General features: G+C 25.4%; 2 protein-coding genes across 3 annotated transcripts; both read right to left on the bottom strand.

Moving 5' to 3' along the window:
• Positions 1-86: 86 nt before the first annotated feature.
• On the bottom strand, positions 87-3,869 carry LOC126900767 (short-chain dehydrogenase/reductase family 16C member 6-like). The gene is made up of 6 exons (XM_050676701.1): positions 3,596-3,869; positions 2,119-2,451; positions 930-1,059; positions 716-833; positions 534-647; positions 87-468 (listed from the first exon to the last, which is right to left on the bottom strand). The coding sequence occupies exons 1-6, from the start codon at positions 3,743-3,745 to the stop codon at positions 360-362; spliced, it is 954 nt and encodes a 317-aa protein (XP_050532658.1). The 5' UTR covers positions 3,746-3,869; the 3' UTR covers positions 87-359.
• A 3,609-nt stretch (positions 3,870-7,478) lies between these two features.
• LOC126900737 (estradiol 17-beta-dehydrogenase 11-like) lies at positions 7,479-15,398 on the bottom strand. 2 transcript variants are annotated; one of them, XM_050676668.1, is made up of 7 exons: positions 15,233-15,398; positions 10,527-10,739; positions 10,128-10,463; positions 9,078-9,207; positions 8,691-8,811; positions 8,470-8,583; positions 7,479-7,764 (listed from the first exon to the last, which is right to left on the bottom strand). In XM_050676668.1, the coding sequence occupies exons 2-7, from the start codon at positions 10,722-10,724 to the stop codon at positions 7,635-7,637; spliced, it is 1,029 nt and encodes a 342-aa protein (XP_050532625.1). In that variant the 5' UTR covers positions 10,725-10,739; positions 15,233-15,398; the 3' UTR covers positions 7,479-7,634. The 2 variants fall into 2 exon arrangements, with proteins under 2 accessions (XP_050532625.1, XP_050532618.1); XM_050676661.1 differs by lacking the exon at positions 15,233-15,398 and adding an exon at positions 14,109-14,238.
• Between the last annotated feature and the right edge of the window lie 809 nt (positions 15,399-16,207).

The raw sequence follows: 16,207 nt of genomic DNA, 5'->3' as shown, positions 1-16,207 counted from the left end.
ATTTTATTGTGAGCTTTAAAATTGTCCAAAGTGCCAAGACTATTTAATTTTTTGCTAAGCTAAATAAAATAGGAATACAACTGAAATAATTTATAATTTATAAAATTATATTTAACAAAAGTAATCATTTGATAAATAATTATTTATCAAATGATAATAATAATATAATTATAATGTTATACTTATAGTAAATATTTGATAAGTATATTTAGTGTAATTGGAACTTAACTGTATGGGGGTATTGAATTCATTTATAATTTTTAATGTCAGTAAAGATTATTTCAAAAAATATATTTTTAAATAATTACTATAAAAAAATTATATAATTATAACAAGAATGGAATCATATAATCATATATTTAACTAGTTCGATAATATTTGTCCATAATTTCCTTATCTTTTGTATCTGGGATAATTTTCACGTAAAATATATTTGAAAACATTCTTTGTAAATTATCGGGAAGTAACCTAAAACATTAAAAAAATTAACAACTTGATTGTGCAGTTACAGCTAATTATATTGTTTTTCTTACCGAATTATACTCATAGCCATATATTGCTTTCCCGGAACAGAAAATATTCTACGATTTTCGAGGATACCTCTTACAATTAATTTACATGCTACTGTTGTTGGTAATTCTGGTTGTCTAAATAATTTATCGTGTTAATAAAAAAAACTGGAACAGCATACAAGTGTTTATGATCTATTACAAACCTGAGATTTAAACATTTTGTAACTTCTTTGTTAGTCTGTACAAAATAAGGAAGTACTGTTGTGGTGACAATTGACGAATTTATTAATCTTAGTTCATTATCCATACACTCCATACTCCCTAATCACGCAGTTAACATTATTATCAAAAAATATTTCTAACAGGAATAATAAAATAATAGTTAAACTATATGTTCTAAAATTAAATACTCTATACCGTTGACAGCCCACTTGGAAGCTGTGTATGATGAAATCCCAGCTACTCCAGTCATAGAAGACATAGATGATATTGCTACTATATGACCTTTGTTTCTCGTTAACATTGAGGGTAATATTTCTCTATTCATCTAAAATAATGTATATTATTGAATTTAATTGCAACTAAAAATTTATTAATAAAAAATTCCGATAAAATTATTTTGAAATAATAATTTTGTTAGCATGATCGTACAAAATTAAAAAAATGTCGCGTTCATTTGCCTACACACCATTCCTCTATTTCTTCTAGATCATTGGACAACGTCGACTTTTTTAAGACAGGCGACGTGACAGCCGTCGCGGCTAGTTGACCTTGTGTAAATAGTTCAGAAATCGGAAATAGTTGGTTCGCGGTTCAAATCTGGCCCTCATAGGGTAAAATTGGCCCACCAATAATGTTTAACACCAAAGATTTTAAACAGTTTTATTTTCATTATTGTCTCTACAGAGTGTCCCACCGTGATTCACTAATTCGACTGTATAAACTAATATTAAAATTAGTAAATCACGGTGTGACACCCAATATATATCTAGAGAAACTTGATGATTGTTCAAGTGTAATTGATACTTAATTCACTTATCGGATATCAGAGAGTACCGAAATTCAATAAGCTGGCCCAGAACAAACGGTGTCTTTTTATTTTATTAAAGTACATCTTTTTATACATTGAGATTAAATAATATTAAATTTATATGATTATTATTTTTAATTTTCAGAAATTTATTGACTACACTGATCTTTGAAAAAATATTTTTAACCATCTGGCCTACCATACAAACTAATGCCTACATTTGATATTGTTGATAGTAAAAAGTGTTGTCGGTGTATCGTATAAGCACATACAAGTTAAACATTATTTTTTTTTAATTGAATAAGAAAGTTAATAAAATATTGTATTTACTTAAATATAAATATTGTTAAATTTAATTGTTTACTAATCACTTATAGCATCATTATTAATTTAATATAATAAAAACAAGATACATTACAATATATTTAAATTATTAAATGCTCTTCTGCTTTTGTCAATTTTATCAAATGAGTAACTAAATTAATATTTTCGTAGTCATCATTCATTTATGAATACACACGAGTTAAAAATTAAAACAGTTATTTTAATTATTATTTAATATTAAATTATACATACCCAAAAATGGCTTAAAAGATTAACTTTCATAATATTTTCTATAAATTCATCTTTTTCTGGATTTATATAAGAATGGCCCCAAACAATACCAGCGTTGTTTATTAATATGTCTACGGGACCTAGGTCTTTTTTAACATGTTCGTGTAATTGTTTGATCTGTTCTTTATTAGAAACATCCACCGTGTAACTTTTAGCGATCCCACCATCTTCGTTTATTATTTGTGCTGTCTCGTCGTTTCCTAGTTTGTTTACATCGACACAAACTATTTTTGCGCCCAATTTATGAAAATCCAAAGCTAGTTGACGCCCAAGGCCTCTTGCTGCACCTGTTATCTAAAAGTAAAAAAAGTTTATATATAATACGCGATGTTTTTTTATAGTAATAATTTCTTTTTAAATATGCTTTCTTTGCAGTTGGTTGTGGATTTATCTATAAAAAAAAAACCTATTTTTTTTTCATAATTGCCTCGTTCTGTAACTATTTGAAATGTTTATAAATTTTAAATGGGGGAAAATTTTGTGTTGTCACATCATGTGTAATTTAATTTCATTAAAATTACTAATAAAATAATCCAAGTAAATAATTAAAAACCAAGGTAAAATATGTTTTTAGTGTCACTAAAACAAATGGATTGATTATATATAACTTAAAATTAAGTTAATTAATAATAGTTATAATGGAATTATAGTATTCTAAAAAGTCTTTATTACAATTAGGAGGAGGTTTACTTATAACAAGAGTACAGTAATATTTATTTGTTTACGTAAATAACCATTACTGATAACTATTGGCAACTTATAATTGTAAAAAGCAAGTAAATTGGAAGAAAATCGTTTATGTATTTCAATTTCAATATCACCTCCTCTGACATGATAGTTATTACTAGAATTGCTAGTCTAGAAATGTTATAATCGATTAATTTGAGTTCAGAATCATTATATCATCGGTTAACCTTTTTATGGGTGAGAATAAAGCAATTATAATGAAGTAAACTGAGCATATTTAAAGTAATAAATGAAAGCTTAGACTTTAAACCACGTATGTTTTATAAAAACCTGACATGTGTCTAAATTATCAAAACAAGTATTATATCTATTATAAATAATATTAATTCTGTTATTGTTAACATCGTCATCAGAACTATTGACATTAGCATCACTATTATAATTGCTATTATTGAAACTTACATGAGTTAGATAAATAGTTGGTACTTGAGCTAAAATTTAGTTTTTTTAGATTAAGTTTGGAGTTTCACCAGAATAGTGAATAAACTATTTTCTGTTCCCGTTTTTATTCCTGCGGTCACAGTTTAAAAACCGTTTTTTTAAGTATTATTATTAGTGTTAATATTTTGGTCTTGTGTCGTTTCTTAAAAAAGTGGTTACAATAAAACCTATCAAAAAAATAGACACTAAATTTTTAAGTTGATGAGTTCAGTTCAAAGTAAAACAATAATAAACAATATGATTTACTTACTAGAATTACTTGTCCTTTTACATCTTTTCGTTTTGCCGGTAAAAGATTTTTAATGCCAGCAAAAATAATTGATGGAACTATTAAAATAGAAAACAATAATAGTTCAAAAATAAGACTTATTGGTTGTGACGTTCTTAGGTATTTTGACATAATGTTTTTATAAGTTTATAATTAATTGAATTTAAAACACGGAGTAATCTATGTATGTTTTACTAAAGCACAACACTATCGAGACGGAATCGTATTCTGTCTGTTTGCTATATAATAACGTTTATAATGTAAGTTATTATTACCTTGAAACTAGAGTTCATGTGAATGTTTTGAAAAAATGAAAACTACTTGTTACTTTGTTTTCCTTGATAATATATTTTGCTAATTCAAAAATATCTACTTAAACCTTAAATGAATAGTCAAACCCGTTTGAAGAACTTGAATTATAACTTAATTGATGCTTGAATAACTAGATACCAAGATACACACATGCAGTTAAAAAATATTTGAATAGCGTCGGTATTCAAAGATCAAAACATAAGTGTCAAAAAGAGTCGAATAATTATTACTATTTTGAAATGGTTCCATAATATTTATAGTGATTTTGTGCCAAAAAAAAATAAGTGTTTCAATCTCAATTAATCAATGAAAAGATAATAAATTACTTAATAGGTTCTATTTTATGTCCCGATAAGAGGCAAGTATAGAACCTAAAATAACCGGTTCTATTTATCAAAATTTTTTTAATTTTAAGAGTTGGAAACGGAATTTTATTTTTATTTGTGGATAAACATAAATTCAAGACAAAACCGCTTAAAATATTTTAAATGTGGGTTACTTTATTTTAGCTTGGATGCGAAGCTGAGAAGGTATTATTTTACTATGGCGTGTATTTACAATGATAGGTATTTACCAATCATTTGGTATATTTTTTTAAAAATACGACCCTTTACCTGACCACACGGGGGATTTAAAAATGGCAACTTTTCCATAAAACATTAACTTTTGATTAACTTAAATACAATAACTTCATTAAATATTAAGCACCCCATCACTGTAGTTTCCCCTCGTGAGAAAAATTTCTTATTAATATTAAAATTATTTTACTATGTAGTTTTTTTTGTGACTATCATTTATTTTCTCAGCTCTTTACCTTTCAACGATACGTCAAATGATTACAATTCGTATGTAGTTGAAGATATTTCAAACATTGAAAAAATATTTTAATTTATCATTTATTATTATTATTATCGTATGGTAATTTATCAATTACCATTGATTACTTATCCCATGTTGTCCAACACAATTAAAATTATTAATTTCTAATATTTTAAAAGTATTTACTGTCGTATTAGGTAGTATTTGCTGGACTTTGTATCGTGACGTACGGCACGCGGTGTTGGCCAGTCAAATACACATAGTAGGGCGACAGCTGATGAAGTTGGCACAAGTCGCGGGCCATTGTGTATCACGAAGCGTCGCGGGATAGTGTCAAAAAGTTAATTAATGTTATATTAAGAAATACAAATAAATATATAATAACACAGAAATATGATTAAACAAATATTAAGACTTCTACAACTAGCTAAAACTATTATTAACCCCATTGTCATTGTCAAATAAATGTGTTGATTCATATTATTTAAATTTTCTAAAATTTAAATTTTTGTTGAAAACAAAAATAATTTATGTACATACATTAATATCATAAAAATAATTTTCCTAATCCATTCAATTAAAGGATTCAGTGCAACAATTTGGTAAATTCAATTTTAGAAATTATTTAAGAGAAGCAATTAACTAAAAATGTTTTAATAAAAATAGTAAAATTTTTTTCTATATTAAATATCTTAGCAAATATTTAGAATTTAAAAACTATTTTTATACCAAAGTACGAAAAAAAAATTATTAAAATCTTATAAAAAATTATTTTTTTAAAAAAATTGGGCTTGTCAGTTGCATATTTAGGTTAAAAAAGGGTTTTCAAAAATGAAACTGTACATGGATCCTTTTGGTAACAAATTTTGATACTTATCTTAAATCCCTTATTTCAACTATTTCTTTATTGACTTTAAAATGTTTAATAAATATTTCATAAATTACGATTTATAATTTAATTTTTAAATTTTAATTTTGTACTTAAATAAATGATAAATCAGGTTAAGGGGGTTCATTAAAAATGAAAGACGAATATCTAGTATGATAAATCTTACTAGAAACACACAGCTTATCAAGGAACACATAATTTAGTTGGCAATAAAAAATAGGGGGAAATCATTCAATAACGGAAAACTGATAGTAATCTTTAGTTATGTATACTTTATGCTTCGACTTTCTGAAATAGGGTGATAGAAAATAAAAATAGGTCTCTTTGCATATATATATATATAATTTAAGGGATTGTTTATTCTGCAGCTGCAGCTGTGAAACTTTAGAAAATGATTTTCTTTACATTTTGGGACCCTAAAGGGTTCTCTCTTTTTTTGTTAGATCAGCCAGATCAGATTACATTTAAATTTATAGACCGCCCGCAGTTGGTTAAAGGTGTTAATAAAGAAAGTCCATTGTGCCTTAGTGGTAAAGCAAAAAAGGTGACACTGCTGATTTCATAAACTTTTTTATATTTTCAAAGGATTTCTTAATGTCAAAAAACGAAAACAAACGTCATCCCGATAAGAATAATAAAATAAAAGGATTTAAAAAAATTAACTGATTCCTATAAGATGAATAAACACGTTATAATTTAAAAAAATGTCTTATTTAATGATATCTAACAGGAAATTATACGTATTATAATTGTTTTAATTTTATTTACAAATATAACTTAATGTTATAATAGTTTTACAATTTTTTTGAAAAATTATTTTATTTTTAACGATTGAATTTTGTGTGATAGGAATCAATTATAATTACAATATAAATCAAGTAATTTTTGTGTTTATTATAGATGAACTGATTATTTTTAATGCACTGTCAAAATACTCCATACTACCTTGGTTGAAAATATGTATCTAACTGTATGTTAAATTTTTTTTTTTTTGAAAAAAGAGCTTTAATTAGGAATCTGTAACACGAAAGTAACGATAGTGATTTTCGAAAATCAATGTTTTCAATTTCGTTATTTACATTTCCAAATATAAAATAAGCTATGCAAACTCATACTTTTAGATATGAAAACTATGCCCGTAGAACGAAAAAAAGCTTTAACTCGATATAAAACTAACAGATTTCAACAAAATTTTTAGGGTAAGTTTGGTGAAAATTGCAGATTTTAGTCAACATTAGATGTCAACAGTATGCGTTTTTCTAAAAAAAAACTGATATTTTTAAATACTTGCAAAGTCCTAAAAAATTTTTCTATACTTCACGAATAATTTTCTTAGAGTAATGCGGCTATTTCACAAAACAAAAATAAATGAAATTCTGAGTTTCTTAAGTAATTTTTCCAGTGTTGCCAAAATTGTCCTTGTTTTATTACATAATATAGTAAATATATATATATTTTTTAATTAATTAAATTTATTAATCAAAAAAAAAATCATAAATATTTAGTGCATACTTTATTACACTAATTACTAAGTAATACCAAGGAAAACAGGAATTTTTGTGAGCGAATAATATGGGAAGTGCGACATTTAATTTTCTTTAAACTTCAACCCCCCCCCCCAATTTCATTTCTGTGTACGTCACTGGGTAATACAAGTGTTTTTTTTAAATAATAGAGTATTTAAATTTAGTATACTCAACATGGATATAAAAACATGTACTCTTAAAATCTATTTTTTGTTCAGCTACACTGAACAAATATTTTAAGCCATTTATGAAATGAAAAAATACAAAAATTGAATCGTTAAATTATGCGAAAATTAAAAAAAAATAATTTTACACTAAAGTTTGTTCTAATTTAATTTATTTAAAAATCGTTTCACAGAGTAACAAATATATTCCATTTATAGTAAAAATCAAGTTAAAATAATTCAAACAATAAAATATTAAAAAATAATAATAAAGAATAAAACATTTATAAAATAAATTAACAAGTAGAATTTTATTTAACAGCTTGTGTTTGATGAATTATCCTCATATTTGATTGGTTATCTTGATTTTCATGTGTTGGCAATAAGACCCTCACATAGAATATATTTTTTAAAGAATCCGATATATTGACAGGCAATATTCTAAAAAAAAAGATTTTAAATTAAATTTCAAATGACAAAGAGTATATACATCAGAAAACATCCGGCAAATCATTAAATTCTAAAAAGTCTGATCTAAGACCAGCACTCATTAAAATAAATAAATAATATTGCATTAGTGATTGCAAATAGTAGGTCCAGAAACTACCAAGATCACATAAATATTTTTGATTCGGCGAAACATTTTTTTTAATAAGCTTCTATTAAAATTAATTATTTGATAATTAATAGTTAATAGTATCGTAAATAACAATTATTGGTGTTTAAGTTCTGTGGTAACCAATATTAATAAATGCAATAATTTTTTTTTTTTNCAATAGTTTAAAAAATATATCATCATAATTACTTAAAATTAATAAATGCAATAATTTTTTTTTTTTAACCGTTAGATTGGTTAATAATAGGAAATTCTGAAAACATAATTTATAAATCCTGGGAAAATATTAAGCATAGTATCTGCTTGTATTTTATATTGGGAGCCATAGTATTTGCGACCATTTAAGCTGGCGTGTGATAACACATTCGACAATTAACAATGGCAAGTAAAGCTTAACTTAAGAACTTGACGGCTCTAAAGTTTCTACTGCAACATACTATGTCTCCGTACTTAAAATAATAGTTCCATAATTAAAATTATTATTTTAGTAATACATTTAAGTAATACCATATAAAAATATTGTAACTTACTTTCGGAAAGTGTTGGTATAGTACGCAGTTGAAGGAACAGAAAATTCAACCTCATTTGTTAAAATTCCCTTAACAGTTGCTTTTGCTACTTTTGTGACCGATAATACTGGTAATCTATAAATTTAAAAATAAAAAAAGTTATAATATATTTATTTTGGTTATTTACAATGTAAATTATTGATTAAGTATTAAATGAAATATTTAAAAACTAGATGCTTTACCTTGTATTGATGTATTTCATGTAATCAGCACTAGTATTCATCAAATCAGGTTCAACTAATGTAGTTTGAACATTGTTGTTAGGATTATTTCGGAGTTCTTCTCTAAGACTATCCATCATACCTATAAATTAATATCAAATATATAAACTTTTATTATTTTTATTTCTAGAGAACCAAATAGATATACAAATATATATTTCAACAAATGTAAAAAATGAAAAAACTATAATTTTTCTAAATTTACAATAATTGTTTGAATTAAAAAGTTCTACTTGGATAATTATCTCGTTATTTAATCAATAAAATAAATAAAATAATAAAAAAATACCGAAAATATAAATTACATACTACTAAATATTTAGCTTAATGTAAAATACTAATCATTACCATTAACTCCAGATTTAGTAGCTGAGTACGCTGAAAGTTTAGCCAATCCACAGAGTGATGCAGTAGACGATATGGCAACAATGTGTCCGCTGTTCCTCTTAATCATGCTTGGTAGGAAAGTACGTATCATCTTTAAAAATAGATAATTAATGTTTTAATTATATTTTAAGTTACTTTTAAATAATAATTATTTCATATTAAAATATTACAAATATCAATTAACACTCGTAATTAAGGATTCAATCAATTTTTTTTTAATTTAAATTATTTCCTTTGTTTTTTAAACGATTATTTCTATAAATCTTTAAAAGGTTAATAAAATCTAAATCATAAATGAAAACCGGTTAAATTAACTTAGTAATTGACATGATCCTGTGTATTGTAATACATGGAATACCCTTCCGCGTTATCTCATGAAAAACGTTATTATATCTATGTGACAACCGGTTGTTTTGATTGAGTATCACTGTGTATAATCGTTGATATTAAGTCCATTTAATTGCGAATGGACGACTATCTATCGCTATACGACAAGTAATCTCCTTCCGACGCCGAGAGTGACACGCTAAGGTCCTCTGGTTTTTACTATTGTGCAATTTATAGATCTACGATAATACTATTTTTCACGTAAGACTACAATTAGATCATTATCAATAATCGAATTTTTGCATAAACTATTAAATTTACACTGTCAATTATGAACTGTCTACTTTAATAAAATCTAAATCATAAATGAAAACCGGTTTAATTGACTTAGTAATTATTCATATAAAACTTGCACTTGAATTTGTGTAGGCTACATCATTGGATTAATACGCCCTATACTATTTTACACCACCACAAGTCCGTCCCAAAATTATAATTGAAATTTGTTTTTTTTTTCATTATTATATAATGTTTAAAATCAAAGTATAAATATGAAGTATTTTTAAAACAGTAAAAAAAAATCGTGACAGAATATTTACATATTTTTTATTACATATTAATGCTGTATATTATTCACACAAAAACTAAGAAAATGTTGTTCTATTAATTCATAATAGTACTGACCCAAAAGTGACCAAGCAGGTTAATGTTGATGATATTTTCAATTGTATCGTCCTTAGCGCCTAGGAACGTGTGCCCGATAATAACAGCAGCATTGTTAATCAAAATGTCAACTGGTCCCAAGTCGAGTTCAACTTTTACGGCCAAATTTGTAACTTCGTGTCGTATTCCTACATTTACCGTGTAAGTCTTCACTACTGCTCCGTGAACTTCTTTGTTGATAATATGAGCTGTCTCTTCGTTGCTTGCACTATCGATATCAACACATGCTACTTTGGCACCCAATTTAGCAAACTCAAGTGCTAACTCGCGGCCAAGACCTCTACCAGTTCCTGTAATCTAAAAAAGAAAAGCTATATTTAATCTAAAAGAATAGATTTGGGAAATTTGAAAAAAACTTACCAACACAACATTATTTTTAACTGATTTCTTTGATTTAGGTAAAAACACTCTTAACATTTTAAAGTACAATGTAATCCAATACATATAGTAAATAAGAACAACTTCGAATATAAGAGATATTGGATTTTTGATACTCCAACTTATTTTTGATGGAGGAGCTAAAGGTTGTGGTTCATTTTTGTCCTGTGATTGAGCCATATTTTGGGAAGAGTTCTATTTATACAAAAATAAAATTAATTAAAACAAATCTTTATTCTACATCACTGATTTATTTAAATTATGACACGATTCAAATGTGAATAAATATTTAATATTTACAAAAATATTGATATAATTATTTTTAAGTATTAAAATGTCGACCCGTAAAGATGTTTATTGTATTTAATATGAAAAAATTGTTAACTGAATTATTATTCAGTTAAAATGCGACAACGTTATAAATCAGATATTTACAAGATCAAAACTGACTACAAGTACAATGGTAATTTAAAAATATAAGAAACTTTACAATTTAATTCAATTTTAGGAGAATGTTCAAGACAAATGTCTTGTCGTGTGTTTTTTTTCCAAATTACTTTTTAATGTAATTACGTCAATTTTTTATTTTCAACAATATTATACGTCAAATTCTATACAAAAATAAGTCACAACCAAAATTTGAAACTCAACATATTCTCAGTGGTAAATTCTACGTGTGTATTCAAGTTGATATTTATTTGTTTTTTGAGAAATCTATTTTTTTAAATCATAGGAATATAACTATAGAAACAAAACACAAGCGCTGTATTAGAGAAAATTATATTGGCGGTTGTAGCGTTGCCTGCTGTATGTAGCGGTGTTTTTTAATTAAACCTGAAAACGGCCACAGCTACCGCTGCGCGTTAAACTAGAAAACTGCTGACTTCTTGGGCGGCACCGAACGTTGCTGAAGTGCTAACGACTCTGTACGGGTCCGAAAAGCACGTGTCCACAAGCACAATAGGACGCAGATTGAAAAGATGTTCACGTCTATTTATATATATATAAATAAAGACCTATACAGATACAATAAGGATGAAAAACTACGGGCAACTAGAATCGAGGAGGATAAATTCGAAAGAGGTTGCAATGTATATTAGGGAGAAAATGGAATAAAAGCGAAAAGAAAGAATTACGGCTTTTCATCTGCTCCCACCCACAGTTTCCAGTGCACTCATTTCTCTACATTAATACCCCTGCTGCAGTCGGGTGGTGTCTTATTGGAAAATCTAGAGTGTAAAAGTTACGATCAATTATAACGATTTGCGGATAACTAGTAGATAGTAGAAAACTATATCTTGTTAGGAATCGAATTAAGGCTACAATAAATGTAGATAACCAATGTGAATAACAATAAAAACTTGAACGCATTTAAAAAGTGAACAATGGGCATGTATTTTTTAGAATTAATAAAAGTGAAAAAAGATTATCGGTTAGGTGCACCTTTCAGGGACGAATAGTTATTCTTATTTCATGATCATAAACGATATTCATTTTTTTACCATGAATGACGTTATATGAACATTAATAATAATAATATTATTGTGAAGACACTATAGTTACAAGATATTATTTTGTCAAATAATGTACTTGTTTGTATAGATTATTCAGTTTATTATTACTTAGAGCTATTTTACAATTACATTTTTAACAATGCTGTTTCCTTTCATTCATATTTTGGCACCCTAAAAATGTTTGTATGTCCAGAAAATTTGATTTACGACGCAAAATATTTCTGTTTAAAAAACGTTTTCTTTATTTTCAAGATTTATTTTGGCTTTTGTCAGTGTTATTTATACTATTTATTTATTCGCTACATACACTTGAAACTTAATTTCACTTTTTTTTTATTAGTAATACATTTATTACGTTACTTAACAAAAATACTAACTTCTTTAAAAAAATTAAAAATTTTATACACAATGAATTCCTATCTGAGCTGAGTAATTATTTTAAAAAATCGGCTACGATTAGAAATGAAAGTGCGGGAGTTTTAATAAAACTATGAAAAAACTTGCCAGTTAGTTTTAGATAAATTTTTTCAAATTATCTGACAAATAAAAGAATTTATTTAATTTCAATTATTTACAGATCTCTAAGTCTATTTAATTAAGAAATGTCAAAGTTTAAAAAAAACATATTGTGAAATATTGTATACAAACAATAAAATATGTCTGGCCGATCCTAACCAATTCAAGTACACTACTATTAAGCACATTGAAGGGCAACAGCAATCTGATATTATACTTATTGTTGAAAAACGATAAGCGGTACTTCAAGGGAGTCTAATTTGTATGTACAATGTTGGAAATAATAGAGAACAATAACACATCGTTGTAGCATATGTCAAATGAACGGGGAGGTTAATTTTTTTTTTTCAAAAGACTATATTTTGTTTATTCAAGTTTTCTTCGTCATCTCTGCTTTACAGCTGGTGACCGGACATAAGTGACAGTGCTGAGTACATTTTTTATATCAAACACATATTTTTTGAAAGGTTAAGGCCTTTTGAACTGCCATAGAAATACAGACAATAGTAACAATTTCCTGTGGGAGTTAGTTATTACATAGCTTAATTTTTAAACATTACGTCGAAAATTTTTTAATAAAAATATTTTTTGAAAAGAGATAAACATAAGCAAATTATATTATGTTATTTAAATTAAATTTAGTCTAATGTACAAATGAATAGTAATGTTATAGTTACACCATAATATCAAAAAAATTGATCTAACGCAATTAGGATTTTTTAAAACACAGGAAAAATCAAGAATTTACGAAAAAAAGAATGATGTATTACAATTTTTCAAAAGCAATATTTGATTTTTTTTTTAAATGATTTAAAAATATTTCCATTAAAACATTCATATAATATTATTACTCAATAAATAAATAAATATATAGATACGGTTAAAAAATGTTAAAACTCTTAATTATATTCATAAAAATATGTGTAAATAAAAGAGTGTTTAATAATTAAAAATATATACATATAAACATATATATGTATACAGGTTTTGAATTTTCCTTCACGATTTTTTGAAAATTTCGTTGAAATTTTTGTTTTTAATAATTATTGTCTTCTTGCACTTTGATTAAATCATATTTGTTATTATTTATCACTAATGAGAAAACATTTTTATTTTATTTATTTTTTAAACTTTTGACATTTTTTAGCCTATGTATTGCTCACCATTTGTATGGTAACAATTTTTGATCTATTCATTGAATTACAAGTATGTTAATACATAGTATGTGGACGTAACGCGACTGGTTCAACCTGCACTGGTGTACTTATACTACGCCCGCGTTTCATACTCACTGATTATATTAAAATACTTTTCCTATAATCGAACAATCAAAAATTTTTATAGGAAGAAGGGCAAAAAGTGACTATTTCAAAAATAGGAATAAAATTTTTATTTTTTACTTATTAGTGATAAATAATACTTTAAATGAAAAAAAAAATTAAATATTATAAAAAAAAAATCCAACATAATAATATTTGTGTATAAATATTAATTTACTGGCATACTTGTAATTAGATTCAACAAATAAACATACTATGGGCGATTCATTTTTTAACCGTCTATTTTTGCTTGTTCTCTTCCTACCACCATTCCCATATCGTTTTGAATCTCTCTGCCCGTTTTCTTCAGGCATATGAACTGGTATTATATTGTAAAAAATAACGAAATACTCAACGCGAAGTATATTAAACACACTGATCTCTTAAAATTTAACACGAATGGAACACCAGTAATATTTTTTATCATCCTTAGATATAATTTGTGTTTATAATTTATTAATCTTTTTAATTAAACCAATTCAACCAAGTATAATTATTCAGATTTTCTGTAAAATGAATGTTAATCAAAGTTCATTAATAGTAGTACTTTATCGTCTGAGTCATTAAATGAATAATCTAGTTTATTTAAGAATTTGTTTCAAATAGAATGTTTTAAACAAAAAAATTGTTAAATTTTTTTCTTTATTAAACGGTTATAATTTTATATTATGCAGAATTTTATGAAAATGTTTAAAAAAATTTTGTTTATTTGGTAAAAATTTAAAACCAATTAAGATTATTATTCAAATATTTAATTATTTCTTGTTCAATATTTGAATTTATTTACAGCACATAAAATTCATAATTAGGCTAAAGTCAATATAGGGTCGTGAAGAAATAATTTTCATAAATTCATATATAGTATGATCACATTTATTAAATATTAATTAGTTTATTATCTAAATTTACCCAACCAAGGTCACATTATTATATTGTTATTTTTGGAAATATAAATAATTTATATAAATTAATTTTTACAATATACATATTTATATAATTATAAAACCATATATCATTATCTAAAGCCATCTACTTCAATTAAAATTGAATTTTTTTTATCATTTAGTTAATAGATGATATAATATATCATATTATATTATAACAGCATAATATTTTTTTTATTCATTGGCAAATTTTATCAATATATAGAAAGAATATATACTCTAACTATATTTCCTTTAGAAAATTATTCTTAATATTTTTCTAGTCAATAATTAGATTGAATAATTATAATCTAACAAAATTATTAACGTAATACTACAACGAAAAATCACCTTCAATAATCGACCCAGCATTGTTAAAATAAACATAATAATTAAATTAGTGATATAATACTTACATAATTTCAATTCAATAAAATGTGAGTTGTTCAATAATTTAAAATACGCTTTATGAAATATTAACGTTTGACGGTTTTTAATAGCTGTTGACTGTAGGAACTTTCTTCTAACAATAATGCAAGCAATGAAATGTAGTCAAATATTGCACGAGAATTGAATTGTACTTATCACAAAATTAAATATAGTTCATTGTTTGGATTTCCAATTGTTAATTGAGTGCATGGTAAGCGACAACATAGATAATACGTATAATTGAATTTTAGACGACCAACTAAAATATAAATTAGCTGTTTGAAGAAAATAATATTTAAGAATCTGGCCTAAATGAATAACGGAATTTTACTTCAAAATTAACTTGGTTTTTTGTTGTACACATTGTACATTGTAATCTTTTCATGATATATATATATAAAATATACGCTATAGACATTGGAGTGATTTTTTTACATAGTATACACTTATGTATTTTAGGATATACGCCTTATACACTTGTAAACCCTTTAAAACTCAATAGATTACTTTTAATTAGGGTTGTTGCATTTTTAACACTCATTTTTTAAAACATTGATTCAAACATAAAGCACCAAATTTTTCAATATTTATATGGGACGTTTTAAAAAGTTTACTTCGATTTTAAACAGTTATTAAAAAAAAAGACAAGTTTTTTAACAACCTCGCTATTATTGTAAAAATATTTTTTTCATCGCATTTATATGAATTATAACAAAATGATAATTAATACGTTTTTTTTAATTTTCTAGAAAAAACACGAACACGTTTAGTTAGGTAAGAATGATTAAAAGTAATTGTTTTTAATACTTTTTCTGATTAAATGAAAAATTGAGGCTATTTAAAAATTATTTTGCAGACCAGTTTTTTTACCATTAAGTATTTATTGTCAATTTTAAGTTAAGATAACATGCTTTCAAGTTATATTTTTGTTAATTTACGTGTGCTGTGATATATATTTAGAT

Source organism: Daktulosphaira vitifoliae, unplaced genomic scaffold (genome assembly GCF_025091365.1).
Source record: "Daktulosphaira vitifoliae isolate Bord-2020 unplaced genomic scaffold, ASM2509136v1 Scaffold_1, whole genome shotgun sequence".
Classification (NCBI taxonomy): Eukaryota; Metazoa; Arthropoda; class Insecta; order Hemiptera; family Phylloxeridae; genus Daktulosphaira; species Daktulosphaira vitifoliae.
The sequence above is the reverse complement of the archived record's forward strand: the minus strand, read 5'-3'. Positions and strand labels throughout refer to the sequence as shown.